The 25,029-nt window shown below is 38.4% G+C and overlaps 1 protein-coding gene across 1 annotated transcript in view; it reads left to right on the plus strand.

Annotated features, from left to right (window-relative positions):
• Window positions 1–25,029, plus strand: part of EVC (EvC ciliary complex subunit 1) — a 51,990-nt gene that overhangs the window by 19,227 nt on the left and 7,734 nt on the right. The window contains exons 11-16 of the mRNA XM_071556816.1: window positions 2,824–2,922; window positions 13,170–13,382; window positions 18,991–19,100; window positions 19,698–19,908; window positions 22,569–22,775; window positions 23,518–23,662. Of these exons, the coding sequence (XP_071412917.1) occupies window positions 2,824–2,922; window positions 13,170–13,382; window positions 18,991–19,100; window positions 19,698–19,908; window positions 22,569–22,775; window positions 23,518–23,662 (985 nt within the window). The remainder of the gene's footprint in view (window positions 1–2,823; window positions 2,923–13,169; window positions 13,383–18,990; window positions 19,101–19,697; window positions 19,909–22,568; window positions 22,776–23,517; window positions 23,663–25,029) is intronic.

A 25,029-nucleotide genomic window follows, 5' to 3' on the forward strand; every position in this document is an offset into this window, starting at 1 on the left:
GGTTCACCCACATTGCAAAGCCCTGTAGCGACAGGTGAGGGTTAAAACGGCAGGTGAGGAAGCACTGGAAGCTGCAGACCCAACCCTGCATGCAGGCGGTTCAGGACATTCGTCATTCGTCATTCGAGACTGACCCCAGAGATGACAGTCTCGTGAGGCAGCATCCTGAATGACCAAGCAGCCTTTTTTAAGGAGAGCACTGCTTGCTCCACACGGAGAGGGGCCTAGAAAAGGTGGCCTAACCAAAGCTCATCTCCATACCCAGCTGGCTAACCATGGCCAACCAGCATCTTCTGATGAGGCCAGACAAAGACAAAGAGACAAAGACATACACCTGCTTCCAAAGGTGTGTTCAAATTGACACTCACATGTTGGAAGGAGACTTTCTGCTGTGTCTTTTGCGACTGGACTTGCCTTTTTAGCCACCAACATTTAGCCACCAGCATACTTGCAGCAAGCTTGGGTAGTGCCCTTCCCAAATCTTCATTTGCAAAGCCTAGCCATGATGATGATGATGGTGAGAGGAAAAACACATTATGATCTTTGGCAGGATGCCTTAAAGAAGGCAATTGATAATTTAATATAGTATACAATGGCCAGTGTAATGTTTTCTTGGTTGTATTTTCTATAGAGATCTATTGTTATTGTTCAGAATGAATATACAAAATCAGAATTCTTAGCTATAAATGCTGAGAGTGCAAAACACCTATAACTGCTTAGAACTGCAGACCTAAGTTACTAAGAATTAAAAGAAGAATCAATCCTCAATTTTAATGCAAAGAAATAAGGTGAAATTGGTTACATCCAGCAACATTAAAATATTGGTGAAATCTAGTACCTTAAATAAAATTACTGTGTGAGAAGACCCAGATTCCAGCTGTAGCAAACTCAAAATTTATTGATCTTAACACTGCAGAACCAACTCATTTAATTATTTTGTATGAATTGGATAACGCAGTTATTGTTTTTGTATGCACATCTGCCTGGCAACACCTCACATCAAAACAAAAGGTTTCAGGTGCTTTAAAACAGTAGAGCACTTTTTGCATCTTTAGCTTTTTGTAACTTGAGACAAATAATTCTATCACACATTTTTTTAGCCACTGAGTACTTGTGAATTTATTTTCCATAGACACAACATTCAAAACTCTGGGACACATCCAGGTTCATTAAACAAAGCTTAGAAATTTTGTATTAAGTCTTCTTCCCTACAAAGTTAGAACCACACAGCTTTATGCAAGACATGCTTTATTCTTACACCTTAGAAAGCTAATGACTATGCTTACTTAAACTGTAGACTAACAATCTGCTTATGACAAGCTGAGCAGGAAAGAGCAATTTGCACTTCATGCTGCAGAACAGAACACAGCTGAGTCTTAGTATTATGCAATGCCTATGTGCAAATTATAAAAGTCAAGAAGGTAAGCCTTTCTGCTGCCATGGCAGGAAAGTCTTTTGTCCTAGAATAGATGGGGTCTTGATTGCAGAGACTCTTTGAAGAATAGGAAAAATTTGTGTATACATGCAGCTCCCATGGTTTGACTTAAATAGTCCAGTAATTATTTGTAAGAACTATCCCCCTGGCATTGAGGAGCTATTTTGAATGTTTCATGGTTTCACAGCCAGCTCAGCAGTGAAGGAATTGATCCCAAAGCCTCACCATGAGCGCAGAGTTTTACCCATCAAAAACACTTTTTTCCTCTGCCTTTACTCCTCCACCTCACTGAGGGGCTCACACCACCATGGTAGCAGCCTCAGCAGTAACTGACCTTTCTGCTGAATTTTAAGTGGTTGCCAATTACTAAGGTGGATTTTGAAATGAACTTTCTTCACATCTGTTTCTTCTGAACGCAAGTTGGATGGTAATGATTTAGTTTCTGGAGCTCTGATTTTTTTATAAGACAGAACAAGATATGTAGTAAAGGTTAGAGTCCCTATATCATTCTGTCTGCTTCATTTATGTTTCCATTGGAAAAGGAGTGTTTTAATTTTGTTTTTTTCACTGGCAAAGAATATAGGAATGATCAAGTGGAGCACACAAACCATAAAGTGCCAGTTAGAGTAACCCACTCTGGCTCAGCCTACCCACAATGAACATACATGTTATAGCAGTTAAATTGTCAAATTCTGTCATAAACTACAATTCCATGAGGAGTGTGAATTTTCAAGTCTACCTCTACAAGAATGATTGGTACATGAAGAGTTTGTGAGCACTTTGATACTCGTTAGAAGAGCTCTATTGGCATACCTAATGAAGAAATCCATATTTACTATGGGGGTGTGAGAAAGCATTTGGCAGTTTAAACAAAAATATGAAATACTTACGTGTAAGACTACTCATCAGTCTATAGATTGAGATAGTCTGTGGAATTCAGTCATCCATGAGCCTGCCAACACATCCACAGTCGCAGTCCTCACTTGAAGTAAAAAATTGCATCCCTCTTAAAACTGTGACCAGGGACCTAGTCAGAACCAAGGCATAGATTATCCTTTTAGAAACCACCGTGGGGCATGCTGACCAACCCCAGTGCCAAAGCCCTGTACAGAGTGATACAGCTGTAACTCAGGTGTCTAATGATGACATCTGATGGCTGTTCTGCACCTCGTAGTACTGCTGTGATGCAGTGATTCTCGTACACCGGAGAGAAGGTTTCAAATCCGATCATTTCACTTGTTTTTCAGTAGTAAGTATATATTATTTCCAGATAAACAATTGCTGTTGCAGTGGTACATGGGAAGGGCATCGAGGAAGGAAAGGAGAGGATCACAAGAAGCTACCCAAACCTTTTCAACCATTTACATTAACCTATTTGTTTCTTTTAGGCTTACCATGAGCTGGTAGAGAAGCATCAGCAAGCACAGTGGGAACTGGAGGAGGAGGATGACTATGAGAGCACAGAGGCTATTGCCGATCTCCACAAGGTGCCTCTTCTGGTGACAAATGTCATTTACTCAATTGACTTTGAAAATCCTCTAACGACAGTACATAGTGTCAGGCCTCAGGAAGGATTGGGGAATTGCAGGAAAGATCATGGCAGCTCCAGGAGGCTAGGGTGGCAAACCAGAAGACCGATGGTCTCCCACATTAGCTTGCCTTTTCCATTATCTTCCCAATTCCTCTTAACCACGTATTGGTCAGAAAAAGCATGTGTGGTCTGCCAAAACGTGCTGCCCAGGTGGCTGACAAGGCTACAATAAGGTTGAGAGCATACAATGTCTGGCATTACTACCAGGAGGGAGGCTTCGTTTATGTACCACAATTATCTCTCCTGCATTGTGGTAGGATGATACTATTCTTAGTAAATTTAACTACATTTCCAAAAATAGTCTTTTCATCTCTTTTCCTCTCAGAGAATTTTTTTTTTCTCTAGTCAAAAATAGGTTTTGGTCTCAGCTATAAGTAATGTTTTTACACTTCTTTTTGTTCCTGATTTGGAAAATAGGTAGATGCTTCATGCTTTTGCGTCACCTTTAATTATTTTCTCTCTGAAATGAAAAAATGAGATAACATGAGCTATCTGACGAAGCCCAAAACTGTAGTCAGCACTGACCTTTAATTAGGCTGGAACTAAACACTTTCAGTTCAACAGGATCCTTGTCATGATTAATTATGACCCTATCAGGATGTTGTGGAAACCTGTGGTCCCTATCACATAATGATAATATTCTCATACAGTCTTAATTAGACCTAGTCCACATGCACTTTCATATTCAGTTGATTAAAAAAATTAAAGCTACTGTATTTAGAGCAAATAGATTTTCTATGCCTTTGTGTAATGGTGCAAGCAACAGATATTGGAGAAAAACTATGGCTTTGGAGAAAGGAAAAGTTTGCTTGGAAGGATATGCCAGTGAATCAGAGTAGATTAATTGTACAAAGCTATTTAATATAAGAGAAGTTAACATGTTTGCTGATATTACTATGCACAGTTCATTGTTTAGAGTTTCTAACTTCTCCACCCTCTTCCTCAGTTCACATGAAGTCTCTGGAGACCAAACAATTTTTTTTTTACTCTGCACAGTTCCACCTCATTTGTGAAATTATATTGTTTTCGTTTATTGTGTACTCTGATTTAGTGGCAGTAACATCAGACTGAAAATCCTATTTCTTTCAACACTGTTAGCTAAGTTTTCTTTCCCACTAAAGAAAAATTGGTTTGGGAGAATTAAATGTTTCTAGAATTGCCAGGTTGTCAGGATAACTGCACAAACTCAAACTCTGCCAATTCGTCCAGCTCTAAGCCATTATATTCTGTATTACAACTGCTCTCTTATGACTAGACCCAAACAAAACCTGCCAGACATGAAAAACCAAGTATTATGATCCAACTGGCTTCTATTCAATGATGGTCCACAAATCTTGATTTCCACCTTCTTTCCTGTAATAAAATATTTTTACGGTGATATTGAACATAATGAACAACTGCACTTTCTCCCTTAACCCTAAATACAGATGCTACAGACTGTTTTAAGAGGAGGCTACTTTTGAATATACCTCGTATAAGCTAGAAATAAGAGAAAATACAGATGAGCGTCTCCCCACTGTAGGTAAATGGGACTGTTCGGACTTCTACAGCAGAGAAACGTGCAATAGTTACACATGTGCCATAAAAGCAAAACCAGTTTTGCTGTTAAGGGAAGGTGGTTCATTGCACAAACAATGCCTTTACTTCTCTCTCTGCTCCACCACAATTTCAAAGCAGACATGCAGCTTGGAAAAGCAGAAACCTTTCCCTGGGCAGCAGGACTTTTCCCTTCACTTAGTTGCTCCAGGTCTTGCTAAAGAGAAGCTACTGCTACCAGTGAAGAAGGCAAGATACCTGTGAGGAGGCCACAGGGATTTGAGATACTCCACAGTGCTGTTCTGAGACTGCAACTCAGGTAGACCTAAACAAGCAGACATTAGACTGACCATCCAGGTACCAACAAGGTGACTTCATCACTGTCTATAACTACCTGAAGGGAATTTCTAGCCAGGTGGGCGTTGGTCTCTTCTCTCAGGCACTCAGCAATAAGACAAGGGGGCATGGGCTCAAGCTCTGCCAGGGGAAATTTAAGTTGGATATCAGAAAAAAATTCTTTCCAGAGAGAGTAATCAGGCATTGGAATGACCTGCCCAGAAAGGTGGTGGATACACCATCCCTGGAAGTTTTTAAACTGAGATTGGCCGTGTCACTGAGTGCCATGATCTGGTAAAGGGACTGGAGTTGGACCAAGGGTTGGACTTGATGATCTCAGAGGTCTTTTCCAACCCAGTCAATTGTATGATTCTATGATTCTATAAGATTCACATGGGAAAAGTCAGCTCTGTGCTACAAGGCCTATGTGCCTGATGGGTTTGAACCAGGGATTTTGTAGAACCAGTTAATTGGGGCACTTCTGCAAACACTGCAAAGCTTGGTGTTGTATTCCAGAAGGTCTGCACTTCCTGAAGCTTAACTGATAGTCATTTACCCTGCACACATTTGGAAGGTTTGGACCGTGCTGTTTCTGTTCTGTTACAAACAAGGAAAAGGTTAAATTAAAGATTTGGTTAAATATTCTATTGTTCTCTTAATGTCCGTATTTCCTAACTGCAAGTGTGTGTTAGTAAATAAGTTAGGAAGCAAGAAAACAAATTCACCAGCAGTAGTAGTGCCCTGTTCTACAGCTTTTTTATCATTCCAGTGGATATGGAGGCTTAGCAAGATTACTGAAAAAACTGAGTGAAACTCTAAAATCACCCTAGCATGCTCCACAGATACTTGGATGAATATTCCTCAGCCTGTGGGCCATTAGACATCCAAAGACAGACTGAAGATATTTTAAAAACAAACGTAATAGTCTGTCAGAGTCTTCCCCCCAGGGAAAGGGAGGGAGGAAAAAGAGAGAAAAAGAAACTAGAAGCAAAACTTCAAAATGGCAAGGTTTTTATATTTACATAGAAGAAAGAAAATTAAAAACAGAATATAACACATATATATATACAAATGTGAAAAGAAATAATACCTCTAGCGAGTCACCCAACCAACCACCCAAGCCCACAAAACTCCCCAAAAAGCTCTTCCAGAGAAAACTCCCAGCAAGAGAGGAGAAAAATTAACACGAAAATGTTCACCTCCCCAGGTAACACAGCAGGGGAGGGCAGCAAGGCTTAATCTCGGTAGAGGCAGCAAAGTGTGTCCTCACAGGTCCAAGGCGAAGAGCAAAAAGAGGCAGAAGCTCCACCTCCCTCTCTTTTTATATTTTCTATGATGTCAGATGATATGAAATATCTCTCTGGTTGCTTAAGTCAGGTGATGCTTGTCCCCTTCTATCTACATCACTCTGTCTGGGCCTGCCAAACAGAGGCCTAGCTAAAACTAAGGCCAAAACTACCACAATTTGTAAACACAGTAGGAGGGGAAAGAACTAGAAGTAATTAAACATTTAAGAGTTCAGTCCATTTTTATTTTGTTGCAAAAGAAAATTAGTCTTGGAAAACTGCACAAATTACTTATGCTTTCCTACACAGTCAAATAGCTGTTGCATTTAAGGGAAATAAAACTGAGGGCTCTTAGTAGGACCTAATTACCTAAATTCAAGAGGAGGCAAAGTGTTACCTAAATTCCAGTTTCTTCATAACCAAAATTTATCAATAGCATCTCATGTGCCCCCTCTTCAAGTAGCTCATACTCTTTTCTAGCCAAAGGTTAAAGAAATAACATATTTCTTCTGGGCTGAATAATCTAATATTGTCCAGTCCTCACAGGATTTTGAGTTCCAGAGAAGTTCCTGCTTCTGTACCCATTGCCATCCCGACTCTGGTTGGAAACCCTCAAAACTGGAGTGAATCACAACGCACTTTTCAGATTAATGGCAACAGAACCCAATCCTAAAAGGGAATTCAGTGTGATGGGGTTTTTCCCCATGACCAGCAATTTCATCCATCAGTATTGCAATTTATAAAATAAACACCAATATCCGAGTAAAAAACAGCCACTTTGAATCAGACAGATGACCGTTTTGAGTAATATCCAGTAAGTTTATGTAATGCAACACCACCATTGTGATGGAGATGCATCATATCCAGTTAGCTGAAGTCAGGTCCCATAGAACAAGGTTCCATTCTCAGGCAAACCTTCAGCTAAGAGTAGGTACTAGCAGCTTTCAAAGCAACTGTCTGGGAACACACAGTTGCCTTCATTCTATATCGGTTTTCTAGACCATCCTTCCTCATTTAAAGCTTGCATTGTAGGCAACACAGCAGAATTAATCCTCTAGGAAGACAGCCATACAAGGTTGCCAAGGGCTGCACAACTGACAAATTCACTCAACAAAGCATAGAAGCTCAAGTGCCCTGCCATCACCCAGAGTTCATGGACCTTGGTTGCAATAAAAAGTTCCTCTGTCATCTATGCACTAGAACAGCTTGCATTTCCACAGCTACCTTGCAAGCAGGGCAGTTAGCCTAAAAGACTTAGTTTCATGAATAAGTGGAAAGATGATCTCAATGCAAGAGGTGATACTAAAATACAAGGAAAAGGTCACCACGTGACCAAACAGGGAACCAATGACTGTCCTGGGGGCAGAATAAAAGATGTCACTTACCTGTAAGTGCCACTCCCTTGTGAGAGAAAATCCTAACCTTGTTCTCACAATGTTCTTCTAAGCCCTTCTCAAATTTCTATGCCTTTTTCATTTTTATGTTTTTCCCTTTTAAACAGATTGTGAGTTCATCAAGATAGATTTATATAACCCTCTAGTGCTGCAGACTGTAGTGCTACGGTGCATCAAAGAATTATCCAAATTGGTGAATAAATATGTAACAATTCAATGATCCGGAAGCTGACTGTGTTTGCATAGAATAATTGAGTAGGTTTATTTTGCGTACACATGAATAAATCAATTAAAATTATTTAACCAAGGTCAATGCAATCTGTTGATGCCGGAAGTGAATGAATGAGTTATATTTGGAGGATAGTGTAGGACTTTTCAGCCACACTAGTGGATTGAACTAGTGCAATGTAGGTGAATAGTCTGTGTCTCGACACAGGCTCTGTAACTAATTTTTAAAGTGCATGTTGAGGAATGGGGGTGAATGATTTGATTATCACCATGTATCATAACTGAAGGAATAATTGTGCAGAGCCTAATATTTTCATGAACACGATCTGCAGAGTTATCCCATATACCAGGGATGTTGTGCTGCAGTAATAATCTGTATTGGCTTGGGTAAATTTTCAATTGCTAAGATTTTACCATAGTTTTGTTTTACATGGCAGCAAAAACAACATGCACTCCCCACTCCAATATACCAATATATACTGTTGTATTTTGCATGATCTTTTGAAAAGAATAATGGCTGTCTCCTTGCAAGTCTGTCTCAAGTTATCATATCAGATATTTACCAACCTTTAATCTTTTCTCTCTTCTTTCTTTTTTTTCTTGTTTGTTTGTGAACTAACCATGTATTTCAGTAAGGAAAGAAGAAGTAAAAATATGTTAGTGAGTAACAATTCCTGTTAAGAAAACAGACATGCAGATTGCACAAAGGAAATCAATTAAGAGCTAGGAATTACATAGCCTGTGGTAAGATAGTTCTTTTTCCTCAGCCTTAACTTCAAACCCATAAAACCACAACTTATTGCCATTTGTAATTCCCCTTTGCTGATAGCAGTTCACCAGAATGTTGTTTCATTTGACTTGACACAGGAATGAAATGCACAGGAATTTAAACTAAAAGCTATTAAATTATCAATGGGCAAGGCAATAAACATTTTATGAATGGGTAACATAAATGTGAGATTGAAGAAAGTGTTTTATTCTTCCCTTTGATAATAAAAGAGTGAAAAAAATTTTTGACAAAATAAAAAGTAAAGATTCTCAGAGATTTACTCTTTCATTACTTTCCTTGTGTAATTTCATTGTCATGTGATATTGTTAGGACATCTTTCCAAGTACCGAGTACATCTTTTCAAGATGAACCACCTAGAGTTTGTTTCAAGTGGAAACCCCTTTCAAGAGACCTCCCCCTCAAATGCTCACTTTTGAAATTTTTGCCCCATGACTTACCCTAAAAAGGCTGAAAGACAGCATCATCTGATAGATTAAATCTGTGAAGTCTTACCATGCAAGCTCATTCTAGTTCTGGACTTGGGCTCTATGAAATTTTAACTGGTCATTTCGGTCAAAGATGATACAAGATGTCTGATAGGAGATAGCCTTTTCTAAAGTTTGCTTCTTGACTTAGTGTATAAGAAAATGTATTTTACCTCTATATAGTTTCACAATTTGTTAACAGTTAGATCTATTCAGAGACATAACCTTATCTACAAAGGCACATTTCTAAAAAGGGAGTAAAGAAAGAGAAGATTGAAATTGCCTCAGGGACTAATAAGGCGGTGAAATTTCAATGACTGAAATTTCAATAAATCTCCATTTTAAATGCATAGAAATCAAGCAGTGGAATATTTTTATTATCTTGTCCTAGGGATGAATTCAGCATCATTGTGTTTTAATAATGTTACGATGCTTAAAAGCAGAGTATGGTTTCATTTTCCAGTTGGCATTCCAGCATTTCTGACATGGATGAAAGAAGTACATGTAAGCAGCTTTTCCCCATTTAGTGTGTCTCTTCTGAGTGTATGTTACGTATCTTCTAGTGGCCAGTGGTGTGTATGTCCAATGTCTAAGAATTTTTGATGTATTGATGGGATGCATGACCTGAGTACTGAATCTCTGTGCTTAGTAAGATACAATATGGTCTGGGAGATGAATCTCTTATCTCCTAAACAAGTGTCCTAGCCACTGAGCTTCTGGAGGCACATGGAAGAGTGTTCTACAGCTTTGATCAGGCACTTTAATTCCTTTAATGAAATGATGTTGTATCACAAGTTAACAAGTAGCTGTTCCAAGGTAACGAATAGCTGTGAAGTTGCCTCTTTGAGATAATATATACTACTTAGTGGTTGGCATGTAAAATAAACCACAACAGGCCTTTCTAAAAACATTTTCTTGCTTCACCATTTCACTATTTATTTTATTCTCATCTACATGTAGGAATCTTTTAATCATCTAGTTTTGAGGGGGAGCATTAATACTGTTTTTCAAGTTTGAGTGAAATCTGATAAGCTGTGTATTTCCCCTGGTTTTTGACCAAATTTTATATTTATTGCCGCGTTTTAAATTCAGATGCACTCAGCATTTTAATCTGAGCTCATTTTATTTCTGTGCATACCCTGTGGTATTTCTTTATGCTTGATGAATTTCTGTGGGGATTTTTTGAAAAGCTTTGAGATTGACTGCCAGGTACTACAAACAGGTTCATTCATTCACTGCAATCAGTTATTCTATTAATGGAATCATTTTGAATAAATTCCATTAAGTCAAATCTCTAAAAACAAGAGATGACATATCAGGAAGCTTGTAAGAAATATTTTGTAATCCAAAAATAAGATCTTGGAAGCAGTAGAATTTCTTAACAATTTTCTTTTTATTTCTGTGGAAAATAACTTCTATAATACATAGTATGCCACCCCTGCTCACAGACAGACCTTATTGCTGTGAGAGATCAAGTAAATTCCTTAGTGTACAAACATTTTTGAACTATTTTGTTAGCTTGAATTGCTTGGGTAGAATTCAATCACATCTGTAATCTTTCTAAATGTAGACTTAGTATTTCCCCTACCTGATTTTAAAAGGCCAGTCCACTGTGGATTTTCAAGTGCTGCATTAAAGAGCGTGGCCATTGTATTCTCCCTGTGGTATGGCCTTGTGGGTACAGCGTTCTGTCCTGGTAGGGTCTGGCATGTGAGGACTGCCTGGGATCTGATGTCCATATGATTTGGCCCATCACATTAATGAGGTGGTATAGGTAAGGAATTTTTTGGGAACAGGACCTAGTCACATTTTTCCTGAGTAACTATGTACCTACTGTGGTAGTACCAAAGGCTGCAGAGAATACACGCAGAATTCTATTCACTGCATCTTTAAACAAAATGGCATGACAACAAGTAGCAAAATACCATCTTTATGTTCTGTGCAAAATATTTCCTAGTAAATAATAATACATAGCTGTGAGCATGCCAAGGAAATGCTTTCAGTTCTGTAGCTAAATGTGTTCCAAAGAGATTTAGCTGCCATTGTTTAAGAATAGAATTCCTTAACACCCTGCCCGAGATCCTTTGAGATTGCAATAGAAATGCCACAGACTCCTCTAGACTGCTTCTGAACTATTTCAGACTCAATATAAATTCTTTTATCACTGAACACCCAGTAAAGGCAGGGGAATTAACTTGTCTGGTAAGGCTGGTAAAGCTCAGAGAAGAGATGGTTTACTGAGATAGAGCAGTTTTTCTTTAAATGTTGTATGGGATATGAAGATCAGAAATGCAGGATCTTTAAGCTTATGTTAAGTCAGAATTTGGAGGCTTGAATTCTACAATAAATAGCAACAGAAGAGAAAATGCAGGCAAACCATTCTGCACTGCTTTTGCTAAGCTAAACCAGACCCACAACTACACAGATGATTAGGATGTCTCTTGTAACAGGGACAGGTAACTGCAATAATTAAGGAGTAGGGGAGATCAGTCCTTCAGCATAGGATGCACTTGTGTAGCAAATATTACCCCAGGGATACTGTCATGTCCAGATTATGAGCAATCACTAGAAATGGAAGAAATGTTACCAAAAATGAGGTATCCGATTGTTGAGTCTTTGACTACTAATTCTCATCCTTTGTGCCCAGTACCCAGTTTTTCAGAAAGCCATAGCCCAATTTGCAAGAATTCAGAACACTTTAAGGTCAAAGAAAGCCAGTGGAGGCTGGATTCTGAAAATCCTGCCAGCTTTAAAGAGATAAGAGAGTGGAAAGAGTAAAGACTGCTCATCTCCAAGGTATAGTGAACACGTTTTTTAGTGTCGTGCCTCAATCTATCCATAAGAAGAGGTTACTGCAGGGAGCTGTTAAGCTATTTATTGTTTGTGAAACAGCTAATTAATATGGTGATTAGCATCCTAGAGGGATCATAGGAGGAAAATAATAATTTCGTGTTCAGCGCACAGCTTGTGTATTTTACAATAACTGAGAAATACAAAATATTTTTATGAAATCAATCTGTTCGAAGGTTATTCATAAACCTAAACATGGAACAGATAAAGGTCCTGTGGAAACATTACATGAGCCCCAAATTTATTATCATGGGGACACAGAACCACCTTTCACATGCAACCTAACTTCTGGTCTTTCTTTATTTCTGAGCTCTTTACGTCACAATTTAACATCCTATTTTCGTTTTTTATGGTTTTTTTTGTATTTCTTTTTAGTGTTATTTTCTAATTTATGATTCAACATCTAACAGTTAGAATGGGCTCTTACACAATAATACATTATAGCAGTTTATACCCCCCAAAAAACAAGTCCCCTAGAACTTTTCATGGCTATGAGCTGCAGACAAATGTATTTGACATCTAAATAAATATATGTTTATATTGAGAGGTTCTAAATTTTGATCACCTAATAAATTGTAATTAATCCTGTAATTAAAAGAAGGGAACAGCTTGAAGACAATTTGTAACAGGAATGCCTAAAGAGTTTTAAAAATATTATCTGTATTTTAAAGAAAAGAAATCTAGCTGTTTTCAAGACAGTTAATACTGATTAGAATGAAAGCAAGCCCAGTTAGGCAGTAAAGCTTTATGGACTGGTAAGATCATGTGGAGCTTACACAGGAATAGCTCTTCATACTGCGGGAGTACCTCAGTGTCCATGTGACCTTTCCAACATGTTTTTGTTTTCTCTTTTCGACTAAGGAGAGCTATCTGTCCCCACTCCTTCTCCCCAGGAGTTAAACTGTAGCAATTTTGGCAACACAGGTGCTATTGCCACTGTGTGTTTAACAGTGGAATTAGAACAGAGTTTGTAGCTTGTATCTGACTAAATCACCCAAACGAGTGAAACAGCCTTAGCAATTGAAAATTGCTGGTATGGGACTAGTTTTATTAAAACCACGAGATGTTTGTTTTCCTAGGCTTGAAACTGTTCTGCATCAGAATGAATTTGAAGAATTCTGTTCTATAAAGTGCTGAAGAGTGTCATATTTTGAAGCACTAACTATTGATGACATGACTAATGTCAGTTTTGCCCCAAAGGTCCCAGGGTTCATTTTGTCACCTGTGTCTCTCTCTATCCATCTTTGTCTCCCTGTTAGGAGCTGTACTCTAAAGCTTCCCATGCTTTAGAAGAGTTGGTGACAGAGCTGTTTCTTCAGACCCTGCCAGTGGTGACCGGCCTCTCTGTAAAAGAATGTGAGCTTCTGAAAGAGGAATGGCAGGAGAATTTGGTCCCTCAGCTGGAGAAATGGGAGACCCACTGCCAGAAACGCTGGAAGCTTTTCCAGGAACAGCTCCTGCAAGAAAAAGAAGTGAGATTCATGTCATGTTTTGGGACCTCAGAGTTTAAAAAATGGAATATGGAAAAAAAATTATCAAGATACTTATTTGTGGGGAGTGTAAATATATAGCCCAGGTCCAGACATGACTCCAGATTCGGGAGGGGTGGTTTGACCTGCGGCACAGAGTGAATACGTATGCTGTGCATGTAGCCTTGCATAGAGGAGTCAGAGAGTAATTACTGAACATCTGTCCACAGTGTTTGACAGCTTTGTCAGCACATAAACATTTTTTGGCAAGGCTGCTGTCTGATGTCCTCGACTCTTGAGCATCTACAGAAACAGTTCAAAAAAACTTTCATTAGGGCAGTTTGGAGAAAATGCGTTTGAATATAGTTTACAGGCAAGGCTTTGCAATGATAAATACTTCTTACTAAGTTTTATGTATTAATACTATAATAATTGGAAATGTCTGATACACACTTTATATAAAACTTACTCTTTATATTAAGAAGGTGAAGAAACATACATCCAGCTTTCCTGCTTTGTTTCTGTCTAGCATAGGAGGCATTGACACCAGAGGTGAAAAGCAACAAGAGTAAACACAGAGGCAGGTGTCTTCAGCATTAGGCTGGAACTCAGTTATCCTTTCAGTTGATTCATGAAATGTTACATCTCTGTCAGCATTGCTTCTAACACTGCCTGATCAAAGGAAGACCTTCTTTATTCAAAAGTGTGCCCCATTCTAAAGGTTAAGTGTGTGCTGCAATGTTTAGAGTAACTGGAGCTTCTTAAATAAAAGGCTCGCAGATTTCTTTAGCACTGGCAAAATCATACTTTCCCTTATCCTTATTCTCCAAAGTGCCTGGAAAGCCAGTGCACGTTTAATGAAGTACTCAACGAGTCCCTGATTATTGCAGTGCTATAAGGAGTTTAACTTTTCAACCCACTCATATTTAAAGTTCTACCATAAAACAATGTGATTCAGAAAACTTTGGGCTTCCTACTAAATCTCCTTTTTTTCTTCTATATTTTCTTTACTTACATGCACTTCCCTGATCTTTTTATATTTACTTGATTGTAAGTCACCTGTTCTGAAACAGGTACTTTCGTACTTTCCTCTGTTGCTATCATTTGGTACAATGTTGAGTGGAGAAACCACATCCTGTGAATTTTTCTCGAAGGATTAAGAGGATTAGTTCATCTCCAGCACTCAGCTGCTAGATAATACCTGTTTGGGCAGCACCGTATGATGGATTCATTGCATGTGAATTCAGATGTTCTGGTCATGCCTAAGAATAAGTTATTTAAATTAGAAAGTTGACTTCCCATCACTTCCAATGTACCAGAGCATTCATAATATAAAACAGATGACTTCCTAGCTAAAAAAAAAAACAACAAAGGGCTTGCTGACATCATTAACAATAATTACTATAGAGGAATTAACTTAGCAATGACAGAGCTCTCACACTGGTCTCTGACTCACCAGCGCTGCATTTGGGTTTTATTCAATATAAAAATTTCCTGAGCACTAGCGCTGTCCTAAGGACCAGTGATTCTATGTGATAAATTCCAATAAGAGATAAGAGTTTCTCCTAGTGGGAAACTGTATGATTCCTCAAGACCATATTCTGTGCAGAAGCTTAAGTAGCTTTTTTAATTTAATGTGTGTGGCTTTTTGGAAAGTGTTTGAACTAAACTTGAAAAAAATCTGCTGTATCTCCAAAGAGAGCATGCAGGGAGATAGCTGTTTCACCAAACCTAGGCTGGCAAATTTTCCATTGTAAATGAGTCTGAGAAACATGACACAACACATTCTGTTATGTTCAAATGCTTAATGCCTTTTTTGGCCCTTTCCTGTTACAAACACAGCAACATGAGCATTTAAGCAACAAGCTGACACTTGTGTCCTACAAAAAGAAACAATTCATTTCCATATTAAGGAGAAGAGAGTTTTTGTGACAAGTGATAATGTCATTTAAGGGATCCTGTAGATGTTACAGTGGTCACCATGACAGAAGATCCATAAATCAGCAGTCATATTGACAGGCCTTTCAATTTATCAGCCATTTTCCAGTGGGGAACATGCAGGAGATATGTCTTTCATTTACCTTGTGATAAATATACTATACTAAGAGTTACACAGCCATCTGCTTTACAGGCTTATGAAGTCTTAATAGCAGAAGACTTTTCACCAGGGTGTTTATGTGTGCTTTTCAAGGTGGCTCAAAAAGACATTTTTCCCTCTTACATGAACCGCCTTTTTTAATATTTTAGATTGCCTTTCCTAGCATTTCTTCTACACATCTGAAATACAATGTCATTACAGGGAAACAGAATCTCTTTTACAAATGAAAAGAAAAACTTTTCCTTATACTCTTGAGGATGTGAGTGAGGTAAATGAGAATAAATGACTAATGAAAATAAATCTTGAGCATTTTGCTACATAGTCCCTAACTCATGATTTCTGTAGATGAGCTTTCCTTCCTGGGCAGGGGTTTCAAGGAGCAGCCTCCTGCACCAGGCTAAGGGACTCGCTTGTCAGTCAGTGTGAATCGCACCCCATCTACAGGCTGGTAGGGAGAAATCCCTTCCCTTCAATTTCCTGAATAATCTGTGCTGAATATGTCAAAACAGAGGCGAGAGGCATATTCCTCACCTTTATTGCCCAAGAGTAATGCTTAACATTAGGAGTGCTTCAGAAGATCTTGTAAATGGACTTATGACCAGGAAGCAAAACAGTTGGAAGCTTGCATAATAAAAACAGGAGTTTTCCAACCATTCCCACATCACTGACACTGAGAAAACTGAACCAGTGTCTGCTTACCAGTTTTAAAATGGTGTACATTTTACTGCTTTTGTTTTGGTTTATACTCATTTTTTCATGGCAATTGGAACAACACTTGAAGAAGCCAGACATTCCTTGCAGCTTTACTCTGCCATTTACCATACTTTTGTCACTGGTTTTACTGGTTAAATGCAGAATCAAAGAGCCTGAGTTCTGTGCCAGCCACTAAGTCTGTACAGCAGCCTGAGTTTCTTGCTTCTACACGAGAGCTGTCTCTGAGCAAAGTCAGGTCATTCCCAAGAACAGGAAAGCTTGTGGAGATGCTTGTGGACTTGACCCAGCATTGGAAGATTGGTGCAAGCTGAAAGCCTGACCTAACCACATGGCTTGAAATAGTTGTCTCTGGCTTGCTGGTTTTCAGTCATATGACAGCAGCTCCAACTTAACATTCCCAGAGAATCTTTACTGTTCCATTTCTGCCTATGTGTGTGAGTTCTTCCTGTATTTTGGAGGTAGAAAATACTTTGCCTTGCCAGCCCATCCCAGTGAGCTGCTGAAGAGTTACCTCCAATAAAAAGTATCATGTTCTCTTTCTTCACAGCTGATCCTTCCCATCTTGATCATCTTCGTAATAGCACTCGTGAGACAAAACACTAGTTTAGTGTTCAGTCCAAATCTCAATCCTCCTTAGTTATCTTAAATGTGTAATAATCCCCCTCCTTTCCTTTAGTTCTCTTACTACTAATATAACTAATGTGCTTCTACTGTTCAGTTTAATAACTGTTCACTGGGGGAATTTCTGCTGCATTCTCAGCTTTGCATTGGTCTCAGGGAAGTGAGGAGACATTTTATAGGTTCTGCAATGCACTCTTAATGGAAAAGGTGACTCATTCACTTCAAGGCACTTTCACCCCTACAGAACTAGGGTCTTTCTTCATAAACAGAAGTAAAAGATGACTATAAGCCCTGTGTTTGTTATCATTCTGAGAGCCTTTTTGAATAGGATATACTTGATAGCAGGTGAGGTTCTAAAGTTTGGGTTCTTGGCTGCAATATTATATCAATTAACATTACAGTTGTAGTTCAAAAATCATCTTCTGTTTAACAGGAAGTGTGCAGGCAGGCCCTTCAAGAGCAACTCCTCAGTGAATAATAAGGTCTCCAAAATTGATAGGAAACTGCATCTGAGCCACAGCCATTCTCTCACTGGAAATTAAAATACTTATAGAAAGTAAAGGGTCATTTTCAGCCCTTCTTTTAACTGCTGAAAGAGTCATTATAATACACAGTGTGGTGTATCTACAAGGCATATGCAGGAAGCCGTATCCACAGAGCTAAAGCATAGTAAGAAATACTGATACAGTTATTACTTCCAGCGAGTCTTTGCCATCTGTTACGATGATACCTGGCGATCTGATAGACCTTAATTTGACACTTGCAGCATACAATCAGAGAAGGCACTGTGTTTGACTGTGCTCTGTGATTATAAGAGTCATCTAGACCCAAATCAGTTGAGATCTGGATGCACAGGTACATCTGTGCTGCATGCTGAGACAAGTACCTTGCAGACTCTGAGGCTGTGCTTCTCATGCTCAGCTGCACTGTTCCCATCTGTCACTTGTTGGTGACTGCCTGCCCATCCTTGTCAGGCATCCTGCTCAGGAACATGTGTTTTGGTAACGTGTTCTGCATGGAGAGAGGTCAATTAGATGTGTAGCTGTGTATACTACAGAGAAGGTGCTTGCCAAGAAAGAAAGACATTTTTATTTTAAAGCCAAAGGTGGTTGAGGTTTCTGATGTCTGCACTTCCCAATTTCATTCTGTGCTCACAGATAAAGCTTCTCTCCTGCACAGATCTCTGCTTCCCAATGAAAAGGCTATCAAATCTGCAGGAGGGCCCAGTACCACTCCTAATTGTGGTCCTAATACTAGCAATGTGCAATTACACATCTAATTCTTTGCTAGAAATATCGATCTAGTGAAACCTTGCTGGCTGCAATAATAGAAAATTTAGTCCCCTGCGTTCTGAATGAGGCTGTAACATACAGTGAAGCTGTCAGAGACTCAGAGTATTATATTTAATTTAGGGCTCTGGATACACCAGCAGGTAACCTGCATTTATTCATCTGCCAGTGTAGCCTGAAATATACTCTTAATCTCACAGTAACAGAGTTTGGGGCTTACAACCATTTCACCTCATCACATATTCCTTAAATTCCGGCAATGTGCTAAACAAAATCTTAAGTCCATATCTCAAAAAATTTACAGTCTAATGGCAAATCCATCAAAACTCATTGAAAGATTAAATTCTTTGATCTAAATATCACCCTGAGGGAGCTGTAAACTTGCAGTCCATATACTTTCCTAATCACGCAATCTCCATTTCCAGCTATTAGCACTGTGTACTATATACACAAAAGTGTGATGGAAAATATCTTTATTTTGTTCAGTGAGAATAAAAACTACGTTCTCTACCAGTGAAAAAAACACAAACAAAAAAACCCACTGCAACCCGCTGATAAGAGTCGATACAATATTTTGTTTCATATTGTTATTTTTCTCTTATTCTTCTGTTGCTTAAACCAAAAAATCTGTAGGACACACAACTCAAGGCTTATCCAAACCAGTGCAAAGCCTTCCTTTTTTTTTCCGTGAGCTTGGTTTAAGATTGTGATCACTGAAAAAAATATTCCTAAGTAGAATAATTTTAATTCAGGATGAGTTTGTTTCTTGAAAGTGGGGGATGATTGCTTTTAGCAAAATGACACCAAATACCCCCTCTAGTTAACATGGTGACTAGAATGACTGAAACCAGAGTATTTTACATTTGTATTTTTTCCCCCCTGCTTTTAGCTGTGGACAATGGAATATGCTCTGTCTGCTGTGATGCAAAAGCACCTGTCTGAGAAACAAGAGAAGATAATTCGAGGTGTCGTAAGCAGACTAGGATGCCTGAGTGATGAGTAAGCATGGTTTCATCAGTCAGCAGCGAGGCAATACTTCATTGTTGCATGCACAGATAAAAACTAGGGTACATTACACTGTGCAGTGTGGAGGGATTATGAGCATCTTCAGACAGAGAGGCAATTGCTCTAGTTTTTCAACTGAGTATCAAAAGCAAAATAAAAAGGTAGACAAATCATGATTCCTGGCAAGTAGAAAAAGTAGTCTTGTGTGATTTCTCAGTGGTGTGCTTTCTGTGTATCTGCTATGTTTGTGAGAGATTTCTAGTCTTGAACCAGCCTCTCTGTACTCCATATGTCACACTGGAATTGCATATTCTTCAAGATAAAGTGTTCAGTCCAGCAGCATTTAGATGGTTATTTAACTGTTGTATTCCTTTTTTTCTTTTAACTCCAGTATGACAGAATTAAAAGTCTTATCACAGCAATACCCGCTCTTTACACCTGAGCAGCTTTCCAAGGCATGCTTTGTATAAAAAGACATTACACAGAGTGAAGAGTAACTCTGGTCACCTTTTACCAATGACTTTGCTGAACATAGCTGTGCCAAATCAGCAAGCAGCTTTGCTGATGTCTTTTTAATGGTCCTTTTTGCAGGTCTGTTAACTATATATTGCAAAAACACCAACTTCTGCTGTGTTCAGTACTCAGAAGGTTAACCCTACGAAGAGCTGGAATGACAACCCTGGCCCACATGAGACTGTCCAGGAAGAAGAGCTTGCTTCAGGAGCTGAGCGAGCAGCATGCCCTGCAGAAAGGATCCTCGCCATGTCAGGATGAGGACCAGTGGCAGTTACAGAAGGCAGTGGTAAGTACAGTGTCCTTGTGCATTGTCTCCAGAGGTCTCCTATGGTATGATATTTGGCATTAGAAATAGCCATAGAAGATCTTTAAAAAAAACAAAAAAACCAAACAAAGTCCCAAGTAGAAAGTAAAATGTTCCCTGTCAAAAATGCACCTGCTGCTGGCATGGGAGGTCCCTGAGTGTGCCTGTTGTAGTTTGGGCAGACATTTTAAACACCCTGATACTTTATCTGCTGTCTAGCCATCTGTGATATGTGTGTTCAAAGCAAGCTTATTTAGCAATTTATTTTATATGAAAATACTAATGAAAGAAGGCATGTCAACGTGTATAAAGGATTTCTGCAAAGTTGCTGCTTCAGCAACTCCTACTAGTTCTGCTAGGGATCATAATATGCACTTGAGATGTTCTTACTTGAGCATTAGAACAATTTCTTTTCCTACTAGACCTAGCAAATTCTTCAATACTGTCAAAATTTTTCAGTCTTTTTTTTCTCTCCACTGCCCACAAGAAGCTCAGCATCCATTCCCTTGACATCCTTCCAAATTATCTATTTCCTGTAGATCAGGGAGGTAAGAGTAAGGTTAAAGGATTTTTAGACTTGATAGGCCCACAGGTCACTTTCAAATCTGTTTGTGACTCTGGTTTTTAAGGTTGATCTATTAAGTGTTGGTTATTTACTTACCTGCATTGGAAATTTACCTAGAAAACCAACAAATTTCATGTCAACCTTAGACACCTTGTAGCAGGTGTCAGTGATAGCTCCTGCCCAACTCATTGCTCCTGCACATATGGGTTGAACCCATCCACCACTTTGCAGCTCTATGCTCCATGCTGTCACTGTGTAATTAGTTGAGAGATAATATTTTGTATCCCTCTAAGTTTGATTTGCATAATGCAAACCCTTCATCTCCACTTGGAAGGGGAATAAGGAAAATTTGTGTGCTGCCATTTTCACATTTGAAATGTCAATTGGAGTATTTTGTTAAGTTTGAAAATCTTAAAAACTCTTTAACCTTCAAAAGAAATCAAGCATAAACGAATAAAATACAAATGCATATCACTGCATTCCTCTTGCTTTCCAGTACTCCCTCTCATTTAGCTCCCACAGAGACCTTAATTGATGCAATCACTATGTTCCCTAACAAAAATTAAATGTTTCCAGGTATTAATGTTCTTTTGGCCCTCTCTCTTATTATAGCCTTTTTCCAAGTCCAGCTAAAACCCAGCTCACAAGGAAGTGCCTAAAAATACACATATAAGATCCTTGCTGCTAACAAAGTAGGACACAGGTGTGGAATTGTGAAAAGTCAAGGGAGAGAAAACATGTTACAAATTACATCTAAAACTAGAACCAATCTATAAGGAGTTAAAGAAAAGGTTAATTTACAGACACTCAACACTCAAGATTTTTAGGCATACTGTATTGTTTTAACTAAACTTAATTTTTGCTTGGGCGAATTTGAGATTGGTGGACACTGTCATATTTATCTGTTCATTTCATGTAGAATGTAAAACATTACTAAAGGATCCTGGCTTGGGCATGGTCATGGCATTGGGTTTCTGAAAAAAAAAAAAAGAAAAAATATAGTCACATTCCAACTCCCTAAGAAAACTTTCAAAAACATATGTCTGAGCTATAAATAAAGACATGTCAGGACAACCCAGCATTAATAGAGACATCATTATTTTTCACAGGTGAATGTGGCCAGAGCAGGTTCTTTTTCTACTTGTACTACTTATTTCCAAGAAGGCATCAAATAGGCACTGTTGAGTCCCCCAGAATAATTTTATGCTATTTAGCCTTAAATGAGAATATTAATGTAAAAAGGACATCAGCAACACAATAGAAGGCCATCTATGGGAGACTAACACATGTAAGGAAGACAGAACAGGTTGTGCTGGTGAGCATATACTATTGTGTGCTAAAGAGAATTTAAATGTAAAGTAGATTTTAAAAGAAGAACAGAAAATGGTGGCAAGGATGGTCCAAAGACCTCAAAGGACTAGAACTCTTTACCCTAAAAACAGGTGTCTTACAAAATATTGTATGTTTTAAAACTGGCATAAAATATGTGAATAGGGAATAATTTTTCTTGTGTCTTTAATGAAAGAAGAGAGCACTGAGCAAAGCTATTAGATGACAGGTTCCAAATGAAGAAATGTGTGGATAAGCTTTAGAACTCATCACCACAGGATGGTATGCAAATGGTTTTAAAGTGCTATTATACCATGCATGACCTTTCCCAAGGGCCTTAACTACCAATATACCAAGTTTTTCTCAGATAGAGCAAACCAACTGTACAAGTATTCCTGGTGCATAACTTGCATAACTTGTAAATTTGCCTTTTTTCTGTGCAGTTTATCAAAGCATCCACAATTATCCTTTACTGAACTCAGGTTATTTGACATAGATGTGCATACATCACTTGGAAATGTCTAATAGGACAGGACACAACTGTTACTGTGTGTGTCATGACAGAGGCTATAGTTTTGTTGCAAAGACAAGTGGGTTAAAAGACTGTACACAGTTCCACTGGAAATTACATTGTTCTCTTTATTAAAACAGTAACATTCTGAATGGATGTAGACTTCTTTCAAAGTGAAGCTGACTAAGTTTATTAACATATTTAAATGCCAGTGCTTTCTTTTTGTGTGATTATCAGGAGTCCCACATTCAGGAAGAGGAGGAGAAGCTTGAGGAAGAAACACAGGAAACCAATTTAGAATTTCATCAGCAGCTAGTCACAGAAATACAAGAAGCTCTTCAGTTTCTTCAGCAGCACATGGAGCAGGTGATTGGGCAGACGCTGCTGCAGCATGCCCGACAGGAAGCTGGAAAAAAGAGTTTGGATGATGGGCAGGACTTCAAGGTATGGAAATGTTCAGCAGCAGTTTTCCAAAAGGAACCCAAGGGCTTCTTTGCTAAAATGGAAGACAATTTCATTTATGCATTACCTTGTGTGTAGAAGTATTAGCAGAAGGAGTTCATTACAGCCTGTGTTAAAACTGAAAATACTTTGCCAAGTATTTACAAACTAATCCTTATGTAGCGGTAAAGTATTTGCTGTATTACCCAAACCAGAATTTATTAAGCCAAACCCTGGAATGTAAAAAAAAATGTCAGGGTTCTTGATGGAAGAGAACAATGAAAAGGAGGAAGAAAGGGAGATGGTTACCTCTTGATCAAGCTTTTGTGATTAATTGTGTTTGTGTATTAACAGCTTAATTGTAATTTACAGATAAATAATTAAATCAAACTAAAACTTGCTTCCTAGATGAATAAAATTTTTCCAAAGTAAATATTTGGATTTTCTGTGTAATGGAAAGTCATAGTAGAGCTACTAAGCTACTTTGCTGACAGTTGGGTTGACAGGTAAAATGGGCTACAGAGGTTGAATAGATAAGGGTAGGACCTCTTCCCAGATGAAAATAAGGCAAATTAGAAAGATTTTACAGCAGGTTTTTATGTCAAAATGCCATATTTTTAAAGCCACATTTCACACAATTTTGTGTGCACATACCAAATTAGATTGGGTCTTCAGTTTTAGACAGATCAAAACACTTCAGCTTTGGGCTTAGAAAATGAATTGTGACTTGTATTGTCTGATATAGGAGAGACTGGTGGAAGCTGCTGTTGAAAGTGTGTATGGGACCAGCAATAATATCAGTAGACTGGTGCAAAACTACTACCAGCAATTAGGAAAAATCACAGAAGGCTATGAAGGTAAAAAGCTTCAACAGTTGAAATCCTTGCAAGGTATGTATGATATTCACAACTGTAAAACAATTATGTCTAAATTAATTATCTTAGCACTGTAAAGATTGCTTTTATAGGTAACAGCAATCTGTTATTTAAGCATCAAAGCAAAATGAATGAGTAGGTCCGTTTACATCTTTGAAGAAGAAGTGGTAGAACAATTTTTATTAATTACTTGCATTACAGCTGTAGGTGCAGGACCCTATTACTCAAAATTTGGTACAGACACACACAGAACGATGTCTAGTGATGGAAATTTACAGTTTACCGTGAATGCTGCTTCACCAAGCTAAGATCAGAGATACCACCATAGTCACAACTGCCTGCAGTTGATTTTCCAGTTCTTTAATCCTCAACACAGGGCAGAAAAATTTTAAAAGTAAGGAGTTGTACAAGTATTAGGTTGTAAATCTACCACTGTTCAACTTTGCATATTAATTCATGCAAATGAAATGAATCAATGAATCAAACTGAAGCTTTTCCCTAGAAGGGAGGAGGTCTGAGTTTGCAATCTCTGCTCCCATGTAAAGAAAACAAACATCATTAGCAGATAGTCTGCTTTCTCTGAGGTGACTGCTCTGAGCTTTGGGGAATAGATTTTTAAATTAATTCCTTTTTTTTGGCTCAGTGAAGCGGTGTTGTTTCTGAAGTTGAGGAAATGCATTAGAGGAGAGTGACTGCACTGTTTCATATATGTCAACCATGATCCTCTAACACTCTTAACAGGTTCTGAAACTGCTGAAGAGGTTTATGAACTGCTGAATCTCACATAAATACAGGCAGATTCCCTGGAATTATTTTTTATTGCTTATTTCCTTCAGGATAAAAGAACGAAAGCAAGCTGTGATTATTGATTTCTTTTGTAAACACCTTCCCTTCCCCTGATGAAACTGTTGGCATTAAATGAAGTCAACAAGTTAGCAAAACACCAGTAACATCAGAGGTTAAGTATTTGAGACCCATGGAATGGATACTTTTTTTCCTAAAAGTAGAGTTAGCAATTTTTTAAATAAAAACTATTCTTTAATCACAGAAGAGGTTTTTTGAAGAGGAATAAACATATCCACTCAAGGCTGAGATTCAAACATGAGTTGGTAGGAAGGACATGTGACACCCAGTATTAGCTAGGCATACTCACTGGCCATTAGACTGAACCCATTTGTTCTGCACTTCTCTGCTGTGAACCTTGAAGACTTTGATAATGGAAGCTGAAGTGCTAGGGGTAAGGCAAAATCTGTGCAGGGATTTTTGACAATCTGTGTTTCAGACATTGACTGCCAGCAAAGTAGTACTTTACGGAAGTTCTCACAAACTACTTCCAAAAACCTCTTTGATCCTGATTGAACCAATTATAGTGTCCAAGATCC

The sequence above is a fragment of the Pithys albifrons genome, chromosome 5 (genome assembly GCF_047495875.1).
Source record: "Pithys albifrons albifrons isolate INPA30051 chromosome 5, PitAlb_v1, whole genome shotgun sequence".
Classification (NCBI taxonomy): Eukaryota; Metazoa; Chordata; class Aves; order Passeriformes; family Thamnophilidae; genus Pithys; species Pithys albifrons.